Source organism: Scyliorhinus torazame, chromosome 8 (assembly GCF_047496885.1).
Source record: "Scyliorhinus torazame isolate Kashiwa2021f chromosome 8, sScyTor2.1, whole genome shotgun sequence".
Taxonomy (NCBI): domain Eukaryota; kingdom Metazoa; phylum Chordata; class Chondrichthyes; order Carcharhiniformes; family Scyliorhinidae; genus Scyliorhinus; species Scyliorhinus torazame.
The window spans coordinates 280,487,969-280,509,546 of NC_092714.1; the positions used below are offsets into that span (position 1 = coordinate 280,487,969).

The 21,578-nt window shown below is 51.1% G+C and overlaps 1 protein-coding gene across 3 annotated transcripts in view; it reads left to right on the forward strand.

Annotated features, from left to right (window-relative positions):
• LOC140428683 (myosin-7-like) overlaps positions 1-21,578 on the forward strand; it is a 324,346-nt gene that overhangs the window by 214,840 nt on the left and 87,928 nt on the right. For all 3 annotated transcript variants that reach the window (XM_072515412.1, XM_072515413.1, XM_072515414.1), the window contains 2 exons: positions 2,415-2,533; positions 5,937-6,133. In XM_072515412.1, the coding sequence (XP_072371513.1) occupies positions 2,415-2,533; positions 5,937-6,133 (316 nt within the window). The remainder of the gene's footprint in view (positions 1-2,414; positions 2,534-5,936; positions 6,134-21,578) is intronic.

A 21,578-nucleotide genomic window follows, 5' to 3' on the forward strand; every position in this document is an offset into this window, starting at 1 on the left:
TAATGTGTATGTGCGGCTGGGATGAGTGTGTGTGGGGAGTGTAATGTGTGTGTGGCTGGGATGAGTGTGTGTGGGGAGTGTAATGTGTGTGTGCGGCTGGGATGAGTGTGTGTGGGGAGTGTAATGTGTGTGTGGCTGGGATGAGTGTGTGTGGGGAGTGTAATGTGTGTGTGCGGCTGGGATGAGTGTGTGTGGGGAGTGTAATGTGTGTGTGCGGCTGGGATGAGTGTGTGTGGGGAGTGTAATGTGTGTGTGCGGCTGGGATGAGTGTGTGTGGGGAGTGTAATGTGTATGTGCGGCTGGGATGAGTGTGTGTGGGGAGTGTAGTGTGTGTGTTCGGCTGGGATGAGTGTGTGTGGGGAGTGTAATGTGTGTGCGTGCGGCTGGGGCGGGTGTGTGTGGGGAGTGTAATGTGTGTGTGCGGCTGGGATGAGTGTGTGTGGGGAGTGTAATGTGTGTGTGCGGCTGGGATGAGTGTCTGTGGAGAGTGTAATGTGTGTGTGCGGCTGGGGTGAGTGTGTGTGGGAAGTGTAATGTGTGTGTGTGAGGCTGGGATGAGTGTGTGTGGGGAGTGTAATGTGTATGTGCGGCTGGGATGAGTGTGCGGGGAGTGTAATGTGTGTGTGCGGCTGGGATGAGTGTGTGTGGGGAGTGTAATGTGTGTGTGTGGCTGGGCTGAGTGTGTGTGGGGAGTGTAATGTGTGTGTGCGGCTGGGATGAGTGTGTGGGGAGTGTAATGTGTGTGTGCGGCTGGAATGAGTGTGTGTGGGGAGTGTAATGTGTGTGCGTGCGGCTGGGATGAGTGTGTGTGGGGAGTGTAATGTGTGTGTGCGGCTGGGATGAGTGAGTGTGGGGAGTGTAATGTGTGTGTGTGGCTGGGATGAGTGTGTGTGGGGAGTGTAATGTGTGTGCGGCTGGGATGAGTGTGTGTGGGGAGTGTAATGTGTGTGTGCGTCTGGGATGAGTGTCTGTGGAGAGTGTAATGTGTATGTGCGGCTGGGATGAGTGTGCGGGGAGTGTAATGTGTGTGTGCGGCTGGGATGAGTGTGTGTGGGGAGTGTAATGTGTGTGTGTGGCTGGGCTGAGTGTGTGTGGGGAGTGTAATGTGTGTGTGCGGCTGGGATGAGTGTGTGGGGAGTGTAATGTGTGTGTGCGGCTGGAATGAGTGTGTGTGGGGAGTGTAATGTGTGTGCGTGCGGCTGGGATGAGTGTGTGTGGGGAGTGTAATGTGTGTGTGCGGCTGGGATGAGTGAGTGTGGGGAGTGTAATGTGTGTGTGTGGCTGGGATGAGTGTGTGTGGGGAGTGTAATGTGTGTGTGCGGCTGGGATGAGTGTGTGTGGGGAGTGTAATGTGTGTGTGCGGCTGGGATGAGTGTGTGGGGAGTGTAATGTGTGTGTGCGGCTGGAATGAGTGTGTGTGGGGAGTGTAATGTGTGTGCGTGCGGCTGGGGCGGGTGTGTGTGGGGAGTGTAATGTGTGTGCGCGGCTGGGATGAGTGTGTGTGGGGAGTGTAATGTGTATGTGCGGCTGGGATGAGTGTGTGTGGGGAGTGTAATGTGTGTGGCGGCTGGGATGAGTGTGTGTGTGGAGTGTAATGTGTGTGGCGGCTGGGGTGAGTGTGTGTGGGGAGTGTAATGTGAGTGTGCGGCTGGGATGAGTGTGTGTGGGGAGTGTAATGTGTGTGTGTGGCTGGGATGAGTGTGTGTGGGGAGTGTAATGTGTGTGTGTGGCTGGGATGAGTGTGTGTGGGGAGTGTAATGTGTGTGTGTGGCTGGGATGAGCGTGTGTAGGGAGTGTAATGTGTATGTGCGGCTGGGATGAGTGTGTGTGGGGAGTGTAATGTGTGCGCGGCTGCAGCTTGTCAGCCTCCCGAGTGTCAATCACGGACCCGGCGAATCCCGCACCGTTTTTCATTGGAATCGATTGTGTTCCGCGTGGCGCTGGTGCTGCCCCCCAGCGTTAGCGGAATTGGTCCAGTTTCTGCATCAGTTTTGCTCTCGTGAAAGTCCGGGAATTCTGCGTCGCCGTCAATACTTAATCTCAGAAACGGAGAATCCCGCCCAGGGATCCTGATCGGGGCGGAGGCCGGGGGGCGGAGGCCGGGGAGCGGGGGCCGGGGAGCGGGGGCCGGGAGGCCGGGGGCCGGGGGCCAGGAGGTGGGGGTTCGGTAGGGTGATGAATTTTCACATGGCTGCTCCTATCCAACCTGAGTAACATGGAGTAAATGATGGTGATCACTCCCGCCCAGTGAGATGCAGAGTATTGACTCTGGGGATAGCAGAGACTTGACAACATTTATAGCAATTGTCCCAGAAAAAGATGGTGTCATCGCGGAAGGAAAGTAAGGGGGAAATTTAGACAGCTGATTATTGTCTGGAGAAGAGTTTCTAAGATTGTTCCTTGATATCCATCAGGCGAGTTCACCAGACAAATGGAAGAAAAGGAAGCTCTCATCAGCCAGCTGAGCCGAGGGAAGGTGTCCTTCACACAGAGTATCGAAGAGTTGAGGAGACAGTTGGAGGAAGAGATCAAAGTGAGTGATTTTATTGCCTCTATACTTCAGAAATGTTCCACAGACAAAGGTCACAGGCACGTCACAGGAGCAGAATCTGGGACAATGGTCACCAAGCTCGAGAGCAGGCCCGATGGCCTAAACCTTGGCCAAAAAATCAGTCTCAAGAAAGAAGGAACGCAAAGTCCAGAGGCGGAGGATCCTGAATTTAGGGTTGAGATGATTTAGGCACGGACACTATTGGTGAAGCAAATGGAAAAGGGGATGGGTACGAAGGCAGAGGAACAGAAATAGGGAGGGTTGTGGGAATGGAGGAGGTTACAGTGATAAGGAGGGTTGTAGGGGCTGGAGGAGGTTACAGTGATAAGGAGGGTTGTAGGGGCTGGAGGAGGTTACAGTGATAAGGAGGGTTGTGGGGATGGAGGAGGTTACAGAGATAGGGAAGGTTGTGGGGGCTGGAGGAGGTTACAGGGATAGGGAGGGTTGTGGGGCTGGAGGAGGTTACAGAGATAGGGAGGGTTGTGGGGCTGGAGGAGGTTACAGAGATAGGGAGGGTTGTGGGGATGGAGGAGGTTACAGAGATAGGGAGGATTGTGGGGGCTGGAGGAGGTTACAGGGATAGGGAGGGTTGTGGGGATGGAGGAGGTTACAGAGATAGGGAGGGTTGTAGGGATGGAGGAGGTTACATGGATAGGGTGGGCTGTGGGGATCGAGAAGATTACAGAGATAGGGAGGGAGGCCATGAAGCAATTTGAAAAGAAGGATGAAGGCCTTACTCAGTCAGAAGCCATTAATAAGGGAATGGGAGTTTTGAATGGAATGGTGCAGGGTGGGGATGATGATATTACAACGCTAGACGTAGGTGGTCTTAGTGATGGAGAGGAAATGGGGTAAGAAGCTCAACTAGAGGCCAAATAGGACATTGAAAAGAGTCTGGTTAAGCCTGAGAGCAGGGAGAGGAAGGGAGCTGATCATCAGGGAATTGAGTCCATGGTGACAGCTGTGTTTAGATTTCTCCTTCTCCAGAGTTGGATGTCAGATAAGCAGTCTGGTCATTTAGTGACACTGGGGGAGTTGGAGGTGGTGGTGAGGAAGAGCTGGGTGTTGTTGGCATTACTTGTGGAAACCAGGATGTTGGCACCCGGAGCAGCACGAAGATGAGAAATCGGAGGGGCCAAGATTCGGTCCTTGGGGTACACCAGAAGTAACGGAGCCGGAGCAGGAAGAGAAACGGTTCCATGGAGTCTCGACAAGAATGGAGCCAGGTGAGATCTATCCCAGGCAGCTGGGCGACAGTGGTGAGGATTTGATTTGGAGAAGGATGGTCACTAAAAGGTTGGAAACTGGGTGGGATTATCGAAGTACACAAGGTGGATTTTTGGAGAGTGTGGTAATTGTGATGTTGACTTTGATAGAAAGGGAACATTTATACATTATTACCTCCTCATCTCAGTTTTAAAGGATCGTGCAGGTTCAGCCGGCAGTTAGGAAGGCAAATGCAATGTTAGCATTCATGTCGAGAGGGCTAGAATACAAGAGCAGGGATATACGTCTGAGGCTGTATAAGGCTCTGGTCAGATCCCATTTGGAGTATTGTGAGCGGTTTTGGGCCCCGTATCTAAGGAAGGATGTGCTGGCCTTGGAAAGGGTCCAGAGGAGGTTCACAAGAATGATCCCTGGAATGAAGAACTTGTCGTATGAGGAACGGTTGAGGACTCTGGGTCTGTACTTATTGGAGTTTAGAAGGATGAGGGGGGATCTTATTGAAACTTACAGGATACTGTGAGGCCTGGATAGAGTGGACGTGAAGAAGATGTTTCCACTTGTAGGAAAAACTAGAAGCAGAGGACACCATCTCAGACTAAAGGGATGATCCGTTAAATGGCGATGAGAAGGAATTTCTTCAGCCAGAGGGTGGTGAATCTGTGGAACTCTTTGCTGCAGAAGGCTGTGGAGGCCAAATCACTGAGTGTCCTGAAGACCGATGTAGATAGGTTCTTGATTAATAAGGGGATCAGGGGTTATGGGGAGAAGGCAGGAGAATGGGGATGAGAAAAATATCAGCCATGATTGAATGGCGGAGCAGACTCGATGGGCCGAGTGGCCTAATTCTGCTCCTACATCTTATGGTCTTGTGGAGCACTGATCCTTTGCGTATCTCACCAGTAACAACCTGTCATCCTGAGAGTGATCCGTTTTTCCTATCTATGCTTTGTCTGTTAACCAATTCTCAATCCACACCAGTTTATTACCTCACAACCCATGTGCTCCAATTTGTGTTCACGAACCTCCTGTGTGGGAGGTTAGGAAATAGATATGATCATTTGAGGCCCTTTAACATCAAGGAGTGATGGATGAGGAGTATATAAGGAAATGACCAAAATAAAGAGAGGAGATGCTTCATAGAAATATAGAACATAGGAGCAGGGTGAAGCCATTCAGCCCATCAATCCCTAACCGCTATTCATTATGATCATGGTTAATAATCCAATTCGATAGCCTGATCCCGCCCCAAGGTCTAGATCTTTCTTCTAATAAATTTAGACTATCCAATTATTTTTTTCCAATTTAGCGTGGCCAATCCACCCACCCTGCACATCTTTGGGTTGTGGGGGTGAGATCCATGCAGATACGGGGAGAATGTGCAAACTCAACATGGACAGTGACACGGGGCTTTCCTGCATCGACCCTGTCCAGTCCTGTTAGAATTTTATAGGTTTCTCTGAAATCCCCCTCATTTTTCTGAACTCCAGCGAATACAATCCGAACCGACTCGATCTCTCCTCGTAATCAGTCCCGTCATCACAGGAGTCAATCTGGTAAACCTTGAATGGGAAAGATGAGGAAGTGGTTCTGTCGATTGACTGTTGGAAGGTTCCAGTGAGTGGCTGCTCAGGGCGAGTAACAAGCAGTTTCCAAGTTCAGTTTTAAGTGAAAGGAGTTGTTTGGCCTCCGAGATCACTTCAATTTCTCCCTCATTCTCTGAAAACACCTGTTGCTGGAGCGAGTTTCAGAGGCTCGAAGGCCTTTGTAATCTTGTCCAAATATCAACAGTTCTTGAACAGGGACTTTAGTTTGTTTGTGTGAGGTGACTGAGCCCTGTTCAACCCTCATCAACAATCTACACAGCTTTACATTAGCTGCAAATCACAGGACCAGAAACTCTGCTTAGCAGCTGTTGTGACAACCAGTACGGTTCATGATTGACGTATCTGGTCAATGTGGACATGGGCTTCGGTCTGGAATCTTCCTCATCTTAATCTCTCAGGACCAGTTAGGTTGTGACATTAGCGGGAAGCCACCAGAAAAGTTGATTGGTTTAGACTCCATTTGGTTTCAAGGCCTCATCTTGAGGTCAGCGTTGGACTGGATATAACTGTAGCACAGCCAATAATGTTAAATTGTTTTTGTGCTTACATCCAAGTCGAAGAATGCTCTAGCCCATGCCCTACATGGTTCCCGACATGACTGTGACCTTCTGAGAGAACAGTACGAGGAGGAACAGGAGGCAAAGGGAGAATTACAGCGGTCCCTGTCCAAAGCCAATGCTGAGGTGGCACAATGGCGAAATAAATATGAAACTGATGCAATCCAGAGAACAGAGGAACTTGAAGAGGCAAAGTAAGTCCAGTGACAATCTTTAACCAGGAATACGTCTGACTGCTTATTTTCCTTGCTGAGGTCAACTCTCTGAATTGGTGGCACAGTGGGATTGGAACTGGACTATTAATCCCGAGATTCAGGCTAATGGTCTACAAACCCCGCCACGGCAACTGGTCACATTTAAATTCGATTAAATAAGTCTGGAATTAAAAGGCAGTCTAATGGTGACCATAAAACCATTGGGCGAGATTCTCCGACCCCCTGCCGGGTCAGAGAATCGGCGGGGGCTGGCGTGAATCCCGCCCCCGCCGGTTGCAGAATTCTCCGGCACCGGATATTCGGCAGGGGCGGGAATCGCGCCGCGCCTGTTGGCGGTCCCCCCCCCCGGCGATTCTCCAGCCCGCGATGGGCCGAAGTCCCGCTGCTGGAATGCCTGTCTCGCCGGCGAGAATTAAACCACCTCTCTTACCGGCGGGACAAGGCGGCGCGGGCGGGCTCTGGGGCCCTGGGGGGAGCACGGGGCGATCCTGCACTGACCCACTTAAGCCCTCACTTCCACCCTATCCCCATAACCCAATAACCCCTCCTAACCTTTTTGGACACTACGAGCAATTTAGCATGGTCAATCCACTTCAGAGAGACCCACAGGGTCTCAGGTTCGATTCCCGGCTTGGGTCACTGTGCGGAGTCTGCACGTTCTCCCCGTGTCTGCGTAGGTTTCCTCCGGGTGCTCCGGTTTCCTCCCACAGTCCAAAGATGTGCAGGTTAAGTGGATTGGCCATGATAAATTGCCCTCAGTGTCCAAAATTGCCCTTAGTGTTGGGTGGGGTTACTGGGTTATGGGGATAGGGTGGAGGTGTGGACCTTGGGTAGGGTGCTCGTTCCAAGAACCGGTGCAGACTCGATGGGCTGAATGGCCTCCTTCTGCACTGTAAATTCTATGATAACATATCCACTATCCCTATAGCAACCTCTTTCAACACTGAAGCTCAGCCTCAGATCCAGGCATTTATCAACTTTCAGCCCCATTAATTTCTCTAGCATTACATTTTAAGAATATTAATTTCTTTCAGATCCATATCAGTTTATTTAAAATAAGTTTAGAGTACCCAATTCTTTTTTTTTTCCAATTAAGGGGCAATTTAGCGTGGCCAATCCACCTACCCTGCACATCTTTGGTTGTGGGGGCGAAACTCACGCAAACACGGGGAGAATGTACAAACTCCACACGGACAGTGACCCAGAGCCGGGATCGAACCTGGGACCTCAGCGCCGTGAGGCAGCAGTGCTAACCCACTGTGCCACCGTGCTGCCCCTCAGATCCTTGGCTCCTCAAAGTTTTAGGGGCATTTCTTATACCTTTGAAAAGCCAGAGACAAAGTTTCACTCCCGATCTAACCCCGTGCTGTACCTATCATAGAATTTCATAGAATCATAGAATTTACAGTGCAGGAGGCCGCCATTCGGCCCATCGGGTCTACACCAGCTCTTGGAAAGAGCATCCTACCCAAGGTCAACACCGCCACCCTATCCCCATAACCCAGTAACCCCATAACCCAGTAACCCACCCAACACTAAGGGCAATTTTGGACACTAAGGGCAATTTATCATGGCCAATCCACCTGGCCTGCACATCTTTGGACAGTGGGAGGAAACCGGAGCACCCGGAGGAAACCCACGCACACACGGGGAGGATGTGCAGACTCCGCACAGACAGTGACCCAAGCTGGAATCGAACCTGGGACCCTGGAGGTGTGAAGCAATTGTGCTATCCACATGGCTACCGTGCTGCCCCAACCTGTCCTGGGAGTGTTTGATGGGGACAGTGTAGAGGGAGCTTTACTCTGTATCTAACCCCGTGCTGTACCTGTCCTGGTAGTGTTTGATGGGGACAGTGTAGAGGGAGCTTTACTCTGTATCTAACCCCGTGCTATACCTATCCTGGGAGTGTTTGATGGGGACAGTGTAGAGGGAGCTTTACTCTGTATCTAACCCCGTGCTGTACCTGTCCTGGTAGTGTTTGATGGGGACAGTGTAGAGGGAGCTTTACTCTGTATCTAACCCCGTGCTGTACCTGTCCTGGGAGTGTTTGATGCGGACAGTGTAGAGGAAGCTTTACTCTTTATCTAACCCCGTGCTGTACCTGTCCTGGGAGTGTTTGATGGGGACAGTGCAGAGGCAATTTCACTCTGTATCTAACCCTGTGCTGTACCTGTCCTGGGATTGTTTGATGGGGACAGTGTAGAGAGAGCTTTACTCTGTATCTTACCCTGTGCTGTACCTAGTACTGGGAGTGTTTGATGGGGACAGTGTAGAGGGTGCTTTACTCTGTATCTAACCCCGTGCTGTACCTGTCCTGTGAGTGTTTGATGGGGACAGTGTAGAGGGAGCTTTACTCTGTATCTAACCCCGTGCTGTACCTGTCCTGTGAGTGTTTGATGGGGACAGTGTAGAGGGAGCTTTACTCTGTATCTAACCCCGTGCTGTTCCTGTCCTGGGAGTGTTTGATGGGGACAGTGTAGAGGGTGCTTTACTCTGTATCTAACCCTGTGCTGTACCTGTCCTGGGAGAGTTTGATGGGGACAGTGTAGAGGGAGCTTTACTCTGTATCTAACCCCGTGCTGTTCCTGTCCTGGGAGTGTTTGATGGGGACAGTGTAGAGGGTGCTTTACTCTGTATCTAACCCCGTGCTGTACCTGTCCTGGCAGCGTTTGAGTGGGACAATGTAGAGGGAGCATTACTCTGTATTTAACCCCGTGCTGTACCTGTCCTGGGAGCGTTTGGTGAGGACAGTGTAGAGGGAGCTTTACTCTGTATCTCACCCCATGCTGTACCTCTCCTGGGAGTGTTTGATGGGGAAAGTGTAGAGGGAGCTTTACTCTGTATCTAACCCCTTGCTGTACCTGTCCTGGGAGCGTTTGATGGGGACAATGTAGAGAGAGCATTACTCTGTATCTAACCCAGTGTTGTACCTGTCCTGACAGTGTTTGATTGGGACAGTGTAGAGGGAGCTTCACTCTGTATCTGACCCCGTGCTGTACCTGTCCTGGGAGTGTTTGATGGGGGCAGTGTAGAGGGACCTTTACTCTATATCTAACCCCGTGCTATACCTGTCCTGGGAGTGTTTGATGGGGACAGTGTAGAGGGAGCTTTACTCTGTATCTAACCCCGTGCTGTACCTGTCCTGGGAGTGTTTGATGGGGACTGTGTCGGGGGAGCATTACTCTGTATGTAACCCCGTGCTGTACCTGTCCTGGGAGTGTTTGATAGGGACAGTGTAGAGGGAGCTTTACTCTGTATCTAACCCCGTGCTGCACCTGTCCTGGGTGTGTTTGATGGGGCCAGTGTAGAGAGAGCTTTACTCTGTATCTAACCCAGTGCTATACCTGTCCTGGGAGTGTTTGATGGGGACAGTGTAGAGGGAGCTTTACTCTGTATCTAACCCCGTGCTGTTCCTGTCCTGGGAGTGTTTGATGGGGACAGTGTAGAGGGAGCTTTACACTGTATCTAACCCCGTGCTGTACCTGTCCTGGGAGTGGTTGATAGGGACAGTGTAGAGGGAGCTTTACTCTGTATCTAACCCCGTGCTGTTCCTGTCCTGGGAGTGTTTGATGGGGACAGTGTCGAGGGAGCTTTACTCTGTATCTAACCCCGTGCTGTACCTGTCCTGGGAGTGTTTGATGGGGACAGTGTAGAGGGAGCTTTACTCTGTATCTAACCCCGTGCTGTACCTGTCCTGGGAGTGGTTGATAGGGACAGTGTAGAGGGAGCTTTACTCTGTATCTAACCCCGTGCTGCACCTGTCCTGGGTGTGTTTGATGGGGCCAGTGTAGAGAGAGCTTTACTCTGTATCTAACCCAGTGCTATACCTGTCCTGGGAGTGTTTGATGGGGACAGTGTAGAGGGAGCTTTACTCTGTATCTAACCCCGTGCTGTTCCTGTCCTGGGAGTGTTTGGTGGGGTCAGTGTAGAGGGAGCTTTACTCTGTATCTAACCCGTGCTGTACCTGTCCTGGGAGTGTTTGATGGGGACAGTGTAGAGGGTGCTTTACTCTGTATCTAACCCCGTGCTGTACCTGTCCTGGCAGCGTTTGAGTGGGACAATGTAGAGGGAGCATTACTCTGTATTTAACCCCGTGCTGTACCTGTCCTGGGAGCGTTTGGTGAGGACAGTGTAGAGGGAGCTTTACTCTGTATCTCACCCCATGCTGTACCTCTCCTGGGAGTGTTTGATGGGGAAAGTGTAGAGGGAGCTTTACTCTGTATCTAACCCCTTGCTGTACCTGTCCTGGGAGCGTTTGATGGGGACAATGTAGAGAGAGCATTACTCTGTATCTAACCCAGTGTTGTACCTGTCCTGACAGTGTTTGATTGGGACAGTGTAGAGGGAGCTTCACTCTGTATCTGACCCCGTGCTGTACCTGTCCTGGGAGTGTTTGATGGGGGCAGTGTAGAGGGACCTTTACTCTATATCTAACCCCGTGCTATACCTGTCCTGGGAGTGTTTGATGGGGACAGTGTAGAGGGAGCTTTACTCTGTATCTAACCCCGTGCTGTACCTGTCCTGGGAGTGTTTGATGGGGACTGTGTCGGGGGAGCATTACTCTGTATGTAACCCCGTGCTGTACCTGTCCTGGGAGTGTTTGATAGGGACAGTGTAGAGGGAGCTTTACTCTGTATCTAACCCCGTGCTGCACCTGTCCTGGGTGTGTTTGATGGGGCCAGTGTAGAGAGAGCTTTACTCTGTATCTAACCCAGTGCTATACCTGTCCTGGGAGTGTTTGATGGGGACAGTGTAGAGGGAGCTTTACTCTGTATCTAACCCCGTGCTGTTCCTGTCCTGGGAGTGTTTGATGGGGACAGTGTAGAGGGAGCTTTACACTGTATCTAACCCCGTGCTGTACCTGTCCTGGGAGTGGTTGATAGGGACAGTGTAGAGGGAGCTTTACTCTGTATCTAACCCCGTGCTGTTCCTGTCCTGGGAGTGTTTGATGGGGACAGTGTCGAGGGAGCTTTACTCTGTATCTAACCCCGTGCTGTACCTGTCCTGGGAGTGTTTGATGGGGACAGTGTAGAGGGAGCTTTACTCTGTATCTAACCCCGTGCTGTACCTGTCCTGGGAGTGGTTGATAGGGACAGTGTAGAGGGAGCTTTACTCTGTATCTAACCCCGTGCTGCACCTGTCCTGGGTGTGTTTGATGGGGCCAGTGTAGAGAGAGCTTTACTCTGTATCTAACCCAGTGCTATACCTGTCCTGGGAGTGTTTGATGGGGACAGTGTAGAGGGAGCTTTACTCTGTATCTAACCCCGTGCTGTTCCTGTCCTGGGAGTGTTTGGTGGGGTCAGTGTAGAGGGAGCTTTACTCTGTATCTAACCCGTGCTGTACCTGTCCTGGGAGTGTTTGATGGGGGCAGTGTAGAGGGAGCTTTACTCTGTATCTAACCCCGTGCTGTACCTGTCCTGGGAGTGTTTGATGGGGACAGTGTAGAGGGAGCTTTGCTCTGTATCTAACCCCGTGCTGTACCTGTCCTGGGAGTGTTTGATGGGGACAGTGTAGAGGGAGCTTTACTCTGTATCTAACCCCGTGCTGCACCTGTCCTGGGAGTGTTTGATGGGGCCAGTGTAGAGAGAGCTTTACTCTGTATCTAACCGAGTGCTGTACCTGTCCTGGGAGTGTTTGATGGGGACAGTCTAGAGGGAGCTTCACACTGTATCTAACCCGTGCTTTACCTGTCCTGGGAGTGTTTGATGGGGACAGTGTAGAGGGAGCTTTACTCTGTATCTAACCCATGCTGTACCTGTCCTGGGAGTGTTTGATGGGGACAGTGTAGAGGGAGCTTCACTCTGTATCTAACCCGTGCTGTACCTGTCCTGGGAGTGTTTGATGGGGACAGTGTAGAGGGAGTTTTACTCTGTATCTAACCGAGTGCTGTACCTGTCCTGGGAGTGTTTGATGGGGACAGTCTAGAGGGAGCTTCACTCTGTATCTAACCCGTGCTGTACCTGTCCTGGGAGTGTTTGATGGGGACAGTGTAGAGGGAGCTTTACTCTGTATCTAACCCATGCTGTACCTGTCCTGGGAGTGTTTGATGGGGACAGTGTAGAGGGAGCTTTACTCTGTATCTAACCCATGCTGTACCTGTCCTGGGAGTGTTTGATGGGGACAGTCTAGAGGGAGCTTCACTCTGTATCTAACCCGTGCTGTACCTGTCCTGGGAGTGTTTGATGGGGACAGTGTAGAGGGAGCTTTACTCTGTATCTAACCCATGCTGTACCTGTCCTGGGAGTGTTTGATGGGGACAGTGTAGAGGGAGCTTTACTCTGTATCTAACCCCGTGTTGTACCTGTCCTGGGAGTGTTTGATGGGGACAGTGTAGAGGGAGCTTTGCTCTGTATCTAACCCCGTGCTGTACCTGTCCTGGGAGTGTTTGATGGGGACAGTATAGTGGGAGCTTTACTCTGTATCTAACCCCGTGCTGCACCTGTCCTGGGAGTGTTTGATGGGGCCAGTGTAGAGAGAGCTTTACTCTGTATCTAACCGAGTGCTGTACCTGTCCTGGGAGTGTTTGATGGGGACAGTCTAGAGGGAGCTTCACTCTGTATCTAACCCGTGATGTACCTGTCCTGGGAGTGTTTGATGGGGACAGTGTAGAGGGAGCTTTACTCTGTATCTAACCCATGCTGTACCTGTCCTGGGAGTGTTTGATGGGGACAGTGTAGAGGGAGCTTCACTCTGTATCTAACCCGTGCTGTACCTGTCCTGGGAGTGTTTGATGGGGACAGTGTAGAGGGAGCTTTACTCTGTATCTAACCGAGTGCTGTACCTGTCCTGGGAGTGTTTGATGGGGACAGTCTAGAGGGAGCTTCACTCTGTATCTAACCCGTGCTGTACATGTCCTGGGAGTGTTTGATGGGGACAGTGTAGAGGGAGCTTTACTCTGTATCTAACCGAGTGCTTTACCTGTCCTGGGAGTGTTTGATGGGGACAGTCTAGAGGGAGCTTCACTCTGTATCTAACCCGTGCTGTACCTGTCCTGGGAGTGTTTGATGGGGACAGTGTAGAGGGAGCTTTACTCTGTATCTAACCCATGCTGTACCTGTCCTGGGAGTGTTTGATGGGGACAGTGCAGAGGGAGCTTTACTCTGTATCTAACCGAGTGCTGTACCTGTCCTGGGAGTGTTTGATGGGGCCAGTGTAGAGAGAGCTTTACTCTGTATCTAACTGAGTGCTGTACCTGTCCTGGGAGTGTTTGATGGGGACAGTCTAGAGGGAGCTTCACTCTGTATCTAACCCGTGCTGTACCTGTCCTGGGAGTGTTTGATGGGGACAGTGTAGAGGGAGCTTTACTCTGTATCTAACCCATGCTGTACCTGTCCTGGGAGTGTTTGATGGGGACAGTGTAGAGGGAGCTTTACTCTGTATCTAACCCCGTGCTGTACCTGTTCTGGCAATGTTTGATGGGGACAGTGTAGAGAGAGCTTTACTCTGTATCTAACCGAGTGCTGTACCTGTCCTGGGAGTGTTTGATGGGGACAGTGTAGAGAGAGCTTTACTCTGTATCTAACCCCCGTGCTGTACCTGTCCTGGGAGTGTTTGATGGGGACAGTGTAGAGGGAGCTTTACTCTGTATCTAACCCCGTGCTGTACCTGTCCTGGGAGTGTTTGATGCGGACAGTGTAGAGGAAGCTTTACTCTTTATCTAACCCCGTGCTGTACCTGTCCTGGGAGTGTTTGATGGGGACAGTGCAGAGGCAATTTCACTCTGTATCTAACCCTGTGCTGTACCTGTCCTGGGAGTGTTTGATGGGGACAGTGTAGAGAGAGCTTTACTCTGTATCTAACCCTGTGCTGTACCTAGTACTGGGAGTGTTTGATGGGGACAGTGTAGAGGGTGCATTACTCTGTATCTAACCCCGTGCTGTACCTGTCCTGGGAGTGTTTGATGGGGACAGTGTAGAGGGAGCTTTACTCTGTATCTAACCCATGCTTTACCTGTCCTGGGAGTGTTTGATGGGGACAGTGTAGAGGGAGCTTTACTCTGTATCTAACCCGTGATGTACCTGTCCTGGGAGTGTTTGATGGGGACAGTGTAGAGGGAGCTTTACTCTGTATCTAACCCATGCTGTACCTGTCCTGGGAGTGTTTGATGGGGACAGTGTAGAGGGAGCTTCACTCTGTATCTAACCCGTGCTGTACCTGTCCTGGGAGTGTTTGATGGGGACAGTGTAGAGGGAGCTTTACTCTGTATCTAACCGAGTGCTGTACCTGTCCTGGGAGTGTTTGATGGGGACAGTCTAGAGGGAGCTTCACTCTGTATCTAACCCGTGCTGTACATGTCCTGGGAGTGTTTGATGGGGACAGTGTAGAGGGAGCTTTACTCTGTATCTAACCGAGTGCTTTACCTGTCCTGGGAGTGTTTGATGGGGACAGTCTAGAGGGAGCTTCACTCTGTATCTAACCCGTGCTGTACCTGTCCTGGGAGTGTTTGATGGGGACAGTGTAGAGGGAGCTTTACTCTGTATCTAACCCATGCTGTACCTGTCCTGGGAGTGTTTGATGGGGACAGTGTAGAGGGAGCTTTACTCTGTATCTAACCGAGTGCTGTACCTGTCCTGGGAGTGTTTGATGGGGCCAGTGTAGAGAGAGCTTTACTCTGTATCTAACTGAGTGCTGTACCTGTCCTGGGAGTGTTTGATGGGGACAGTCTAGAGGGAGCTTCACTCTGTATCTAACCCGTGCTGTACCTGTCCTGGGAGTGTTTGATGGGGACAGTGTAGAGGGAGCTTTACTCTGTATCTAACCCATGCTGTACCTGTCCTGGGAGTGTTTGATGGGGACAGTGTAGAGGGAGCTTTACTCTGTATCTAACCCCGTGCTGTACCTGTTCTGGCAATGTTTGATGGGGACAGTGTAGAGAGAGCTTTACTCTGTATCTAACCGAGTGCTGTACCTGTCCTGGGAGTGTTTGATGGGGACAGTGTAGAGAGAGCTTTACTCTGTATCTAACCCCCGTGCTGTACCTGTCCTGGGAGTGTTTGATGGGGACAGTGTAGAGGGAGCTTTACTCTGTATCTAACCCCGTGCTGTACCTGTCCTGGGAGTGTTTGATGCGGACAGTGTAGAGGAAGCTTTACTCTTTATCTAACCCCGTGCTGTACCTGTCCTGGGAGTGTTTGATGGGGACAGTGCAGAGGCAATTTCACTCTGTATCTAACCCTGTGCTGTACCTGTCCTGGGAGTGTTTGATGGGGACAGTGTAGAGAGAGCTTTACTCTGTATCTAACCCTGTGCTGTACCTAGTACTGGGAGTGTTTGATGGGGACAGTGTAGAGGGTGCATTACTCTGTATCTAACCCCGTGCTGTACCTGTCCTGGGAGTGTTTGATGGGGACAGTGTAGAGGGAGCTTTACTCTGTATCTAACCCATGCTTTACCTGTCCTGGGAGTGTTTGATGGGGACAGTGTAGAGGGAGCTTTACTCTGTATCTAACCGAGTGCTGTACCTGTCCTGGGAGTGTTTGATGGGGCCAGTGTAGAGAGAGCTTTACTCTGTATCTAACCGAGTGCTGTACCTGTCCTGGGAGTGTTTGATGGGGACAGTCTAGAGGGAGCTTCACTCTGTATCTAACCCGTGCTGTACCTGTCCTGGGAGTGTTTGATGGGGACAGTGTAGAGGGAGCTTTACTCTGTATCTAACCCATGCTGTACCTGTCCTGGGAGTGTTTGATGGGGACAGTGTAGAGAGAGCTTTACTCTGTATCTAACCGAGTGCTGTACCTGTCCTGGGAGTGTTTGATGGGGACAGTGTAGAGAGAGCTTTACTCTGTATCTAACCCCCGTGCTGTACCTGTCCTGGGAATGTTTGATGGGGACAGTGTAGAGGGAGCTTTACTCTGTATCTAATCCCGTGCTGTACCTGTCCTGGGAGTGTTTGATGGGGACAGTGTAGAGGGAGCTTTACTCTGTATCTAACCCCGTGTTGTACCTGTCCTGGGAGTGTTTGATGGGGACAGTGTAGAGGGAGCTTTGCTCTGTATCTAACCCCGTGCTGTACCTGTCCTGGGAGTGTTTGATGGGGACAGTGTAGAGGGAGCTTTACTCTGTATCTAACCCCGTGCTGTTCCTGTCCTGGGAGTGTTTGGTGGGGTCAGTGTAGAGGGAGCTTTACTCTGTATCTAACCCGTGCTGTACCTGTCCTGGGAGTGTTTGATGGGGGCAGTGTAGAGGGAGCTTTACTCTGTATCTAACCCCGTGCTGTACCTGTCCTGGGAGTGTTTGATGGGGACAGTGTAGAGGGAGCTTTGCTCTGTATCTAACCCCGTGCTGTACCTGTCCTGGGAGTGTTTGATGGGGACAGTGTAGAGGGAGCTTTACTCTGTATCTAACCCCGTGCTGCACCTGTCCTGGGAGTGTTTGATGGGGCCAGTGTAGAGAGAGCTTTACTCTGTATCTAACCGAGTGCTGTACCTGTCCTGGGAGTGTTTGATGGGGACAGTCTAGAGGGAGCTTCACACTGTATCTAACCCGTGCTGTACCTGTCCTGGGAGTGTTTGATGGGGACAGTGTAGAGGGAGCTTTACTCTGTATCTAACCCATGCTGTACCTGTCCTGGGAGTGTTTGATGGGGACAGTGTAGAGGGAGCTTCACTCTGTATCTAACCCGTGCTGTACCTGTCCTGGGAGTGTTTGATGGGGACAGTGTAGAGGGAGCTGTACTCTGTATCTAACCGAGTGCTGTACCTGTCCTGGGAGTGTTTGATGGGGACAGTCTAGAGGGAGCTTCACTCTGTATCTAACCCGTGCTGTACATGTCCTGGGAGTGTTTGATGGGGACAGTGTAGAGGGAGCTTTACTCTGTATCTAACCCATGCTGTACCTGTCCTGGGAGTGTTTGATGGGGACAGTGTAGAGGGAGCTTTACTCTGTATCTAACCGAGTGCTGTACCTGTCCTGGGAGTGTTTGATGGGGACAGTCTAGAGGGAGCTTCACTCTGTATCTAACCCGTGCTGTACCTGTCCTGGGAGTGTTTGATGGGGACAGTGTAGAGGGAGCTTTACTCTGTATCTAACCCATGCTGTACCTGTCCTGGGAGTGTTTGATGGGGACAGTGTAGAGGGAGCTTTACTCTGTATCTAACCCATGCTGTACCTGTCCTGGGAGTGTTTGATGGGGACAGTCTAGAGGGAGCTTCACTCTGTATCTAACCCGTGCTGTACCTGTCCTGGGTGTGTTTGATGGGGACAGTGTAGAGGGAGCTTTACTCTGTATCTAACCCATGCTGTACCTGTCCTGGGAGTGTTTGATGGGGACAGTGTAGAGGGAGCTTTACTCTGTATCTAACCCCGTGTTGTACCTGTCCTGGGAGTGTTTGATGGGGACAGTGTAGAGGGAGCTTTGCTCTGTATCTAACCCCGTGCTGTACCTGTCCTGGGAGTGTTTGATGGGGACAGTATAGTGGGAGCTTTACTCTGTATCTAACCCCGTGCTGCACCTGTCCTGGGAGTGTTTGATGGGGCCAGTGTAGAGAGAGCTTTACTCTGTATCTAACCGAGTGCTGTACCTGTCCTGGGAGTGTTTGATGGGGACAGTCTAGAGGGAGCTTCACTCTGTATCTAACCCGTGATGTACCTGTCCTGGGAGTGTTTGATGGGGACAGTGTAGAGGGAGCTTTACTCTGTATCTAACCCATGCTGTACCTGTCCTGGGAGTGTTTGATGGGGACAGTGTAGAGGGAGCTTCACTCTGTATCTAACCCGTGCTGTACCTGTCCTGGGAGTGTTTGATGGGGACAGTGTAGAGGGAGCTTTACTCTGTATCTAACCGAGTGCTGTACCTGTCCTGGGAGTGTTTGATGGGGACAGTCTAGAGGGAGCTTCACTCTGTATCTAACCCGTGCTGTACATGTCCTGGGAGTGTTTGATGGGGACAGTGTAGAGGGAGCTTTACTCTGTATCTAACCGAGTGCTTTACCTGTCCTGGGAGTGTTTGATGGGGACAGTCTAGAGGGAGCTTCACTCTGTATCTAACCCGTGCTGTACCTGTCCTGGGAGTGTTTGATGGGGACAGTGTAGAGGGAGCTTTACTCTGTATCTAACCCATGCTGTACCTGTCCTGGGAGTGTTTGATGGGGACAGTCTAGAGGGAGCTTCACTCTGTATCTAACCCGTGCTGTACCTGTCCTGGGAGTGTTTGATGGGGACAGTGTAGAGGGAGCTTTACTCTGTATCTAACCCATGCTGTACCTGTCCTGGGAGTGTTTGATGGGGACAGTGTAGAGGGAGCTTTACTCTGTATCTAACCCCGTGCTGTACCTGTTCTGGCAATGTTTGATGGGGACAGTGTAGAGAGAGCTTTACTCTGTATCTAACCGAGTGCTGTACCTGTCCTGGGAGTGTTTGATGGGGACAGTGTAGAGAGAGCTTTACTCTGTATCTAACCCCCGTGCTGTACCTGTCCTGGGAGTGTTTGATGGGGACAGTGTAGAGGGAGCTTTACTCTGTATCTAACCCCGTGCTGTACCTGTCCTGGGAGTGTTTGATGCGGACAGTGTAGAGGAAGCTTTACTCTTTATCTAACCCCGTGCTGTACCTGTCCTGGGAGTGTTTGATGGGGACAGTGCAGAGGCAATTTCACTCTGTATCTAACCCTGTGCTGTACCTGTCCTGGGAGTGTTTGATGGGGACAGTGTAGAGAGAGCTTTACTCTTTATCTAACCCTGTGCTGTACCTAGTACTGGGAGTGTTTGATGGGGACAGTGTAGAGGGTGCATTACTCTGTATCTAACCCCGTGCTGTACCTGTCCTGGGAGTGTTTGATGGGGACAGTGTAGAGGGAGCTTTACTCTGTATCTAACCCATGCTTTACCTGTCCTGGGAGTGTTTGATGGGGACAGTGTAGAGGGAGCTTTACTCTGTATCTAACCGAGTGCTGTACCTGTCCTGGGAGTGTTTGATGGGGCCAGTGTAGAGAGAGCTTTACTCTGTATCTAACCGAGTGCTGTACCTGTCCTGGGAGTGTTTGATGGGGACAGTCTAGAGGGAGCTTCACTCTGTATCTAACCCGTGCTGTACCTGTCCTGGGAGTGTTTGATGGGGACAGTGTAGAGGGAGCTTTACTCTGTATCTAACCCATGCTGTACCTGTCCTGGGAGTGTTTGATGGGGACAGTGTAGAGAGAGCTTTACTCTGTATCTAACCGAGTGCTGTACCTGTCCTGGGAGTGTTTGATGGGGACAGTGTAGAGAGAGCTTTACTCTGTATCTAACCCCCGTGCTGTACCTGTCCTGGGAATGTTTGATGGGGACAGTGTAGAGGGAGCTTTACTCTGTATCTAATCCCGTGCTGTACCTGTCCTGGGAGTGTTTGATGGGGACAGTGTAGAGGGAGCTTTACTCTGTATCTAACCCCGTGTTGTACCTGTCCTGGGAGTGTTTGATGGGGACAGTGTAGAGGGAGCTTTACTCTGTATCTAACCGAGTGCTGTACCTGTCCTGGGAGTGTTTGATGGGGCCAGTGTAGAGAGAGCTTTACTCTGTATCTAACCGAGTGCTGTACCTGTCCTGGGAGTGTTTGATGGGGACAGTGTAGAGGGAGCTTTACTCTGTATCTAACCCATGCTGTACCTGTCCTGGGAGTGTTTGATGGGGACAGTGTAGAGGGAGCTTCACTCTGTATCTAACCCGTGCTGTACCTGTCCTGGGAGTGTTTGATGGGGACAGTGTAGAGGGAGCTTTACTCTGTATCTAACCGAGTGCTGTACCTGTCCTGGGAGTGTTTGATGGGGACAGTCTAGAGGGAGCTTCACTCTGTATCTAACCTGTGCTGTACATGTCCTGGGAGTGTTTGATGGGGACAGTGTAGAGGGAGCTTTACTCTGTATCTAACCGAGTGCTTTACCTGTCCTGGGAGTGTTTGATGGGGACAGTCTAGAGGGAGCTTCACTCTGTATCTAACCCGTGCTGTACCTGTCCTGGGAGTGTTTGATGGGGACAGTGTAGAGGGAGCTTTACTCTGTATCTAACCCATGCTGTACCTGTCCTGGGAGTGTTTGATGGGGACAGTGTAGAGGGAGCTTTACTCTGTATCTAACCGAGTGCTGTACCTGTCCTGGGAGTGTTTGATGGGGCCAGTGTAGAGAGAGCTTTACTCTGTATCTAACTGAGTGCTGTACCTGTCCTGGGAGTGTTTGATGGGGACAGTCTAGAGGGAGCTTCACTCTGTATCTAACCCGTGCTGTACCTGTCCTGGGAGTGTTTGATGGGGACAGTGTAGAGGGAGCTTTACTCTGTATCTAACCCATGCTGTACCTGTCCTGGGAGTGTTTGATGGGGACAGTGTAGAGGGAGCTTTACTCTGTATCTAACCCCGTGCTGTACCTGTTCTGGCAATGTTTGATGGGGACAGTGTAGAGAGAGCTTTACTCTGTATCTAACCGAGTGCTGTACCTGTCCTGGGAGTGTTTGATGGGGACAGTGTAGAGAGAGCTTTACTCTGTATCTAACCCCCGTGCTGTACCTGTCCTGGGAGTGTTTGATGGGGACAGTGTAGAGGGAGCTTTACTCTGTATCTAACCCCGTGCTGTACCTGTCCTGGGAGTGTTTGATGCGGACAGTGTAGAGGAAGCTTTACTCTTTATCTAACCCCGTGCTGTACCTGTCCTGGGAGTGTTTGATGGGGACAGTGCAGAGGCAATTTCACTCTGTATCTAACCCTGTGCTGTACCTGTCCTGGGAGTGTTTGATGGGGACAGTGTAGAGAGAGCTTTACTCTGTATCTAACCCTGTGCTGTACCTAGTACTGGGAGTGTTTGATGGGGACAGTGTAGAGGGTGCATTACTCTGTATCTAACCCCGTGCTGTACCTGTCCTGGGAGTGTTTGATGGGGACAGTGTAGAGGGAGCTTTACTCTGTATCTAACCCATGCTTTACCTGTCCTGGGAGTGTTTGATGGGGACAGTGTAGAGGGAGCTTTACTCTGTATCTAACCGAGTGCTGTACCTGTCCTGGGAGTGTTTGATGGGGCCAGTGTAGAGAGAGCTTTACTCTGTATCTAACCGAGTGCTGTACCTGTCCTGGGAGTGTTTGATGGGGACAGTCTAGAGGGAGCTTCACTCTGTATCTAACCCGTGCTGTACCTGTCCTGGGAGTGTTTGATGGGGACAGTGTAGAGGGAGCTTTACTCTGTATCTAACCCATGCTGTACCTGTCCTGGGAGTGTTTGATGGGGACAGTGTAGAGGGAGCTTTACTCTGTATCTAACCCCGTGCTGTACCTGTTCTGGGAGTGTTTGATGGGGACAGTGTAGAGGGAGCTTTACTCTGTATCTAACCCCGTGCTGTACCTGTTCTGGCAGTGTTTGATGGGGACAGTGTAGAGAGAGCTTTACTCTGTATCTAACCGAGTGCTGTACCTGTCCTGGGAGTGTTTGATGGGGACAGTGTAGAGAGAGCTTTACTCTGTATCT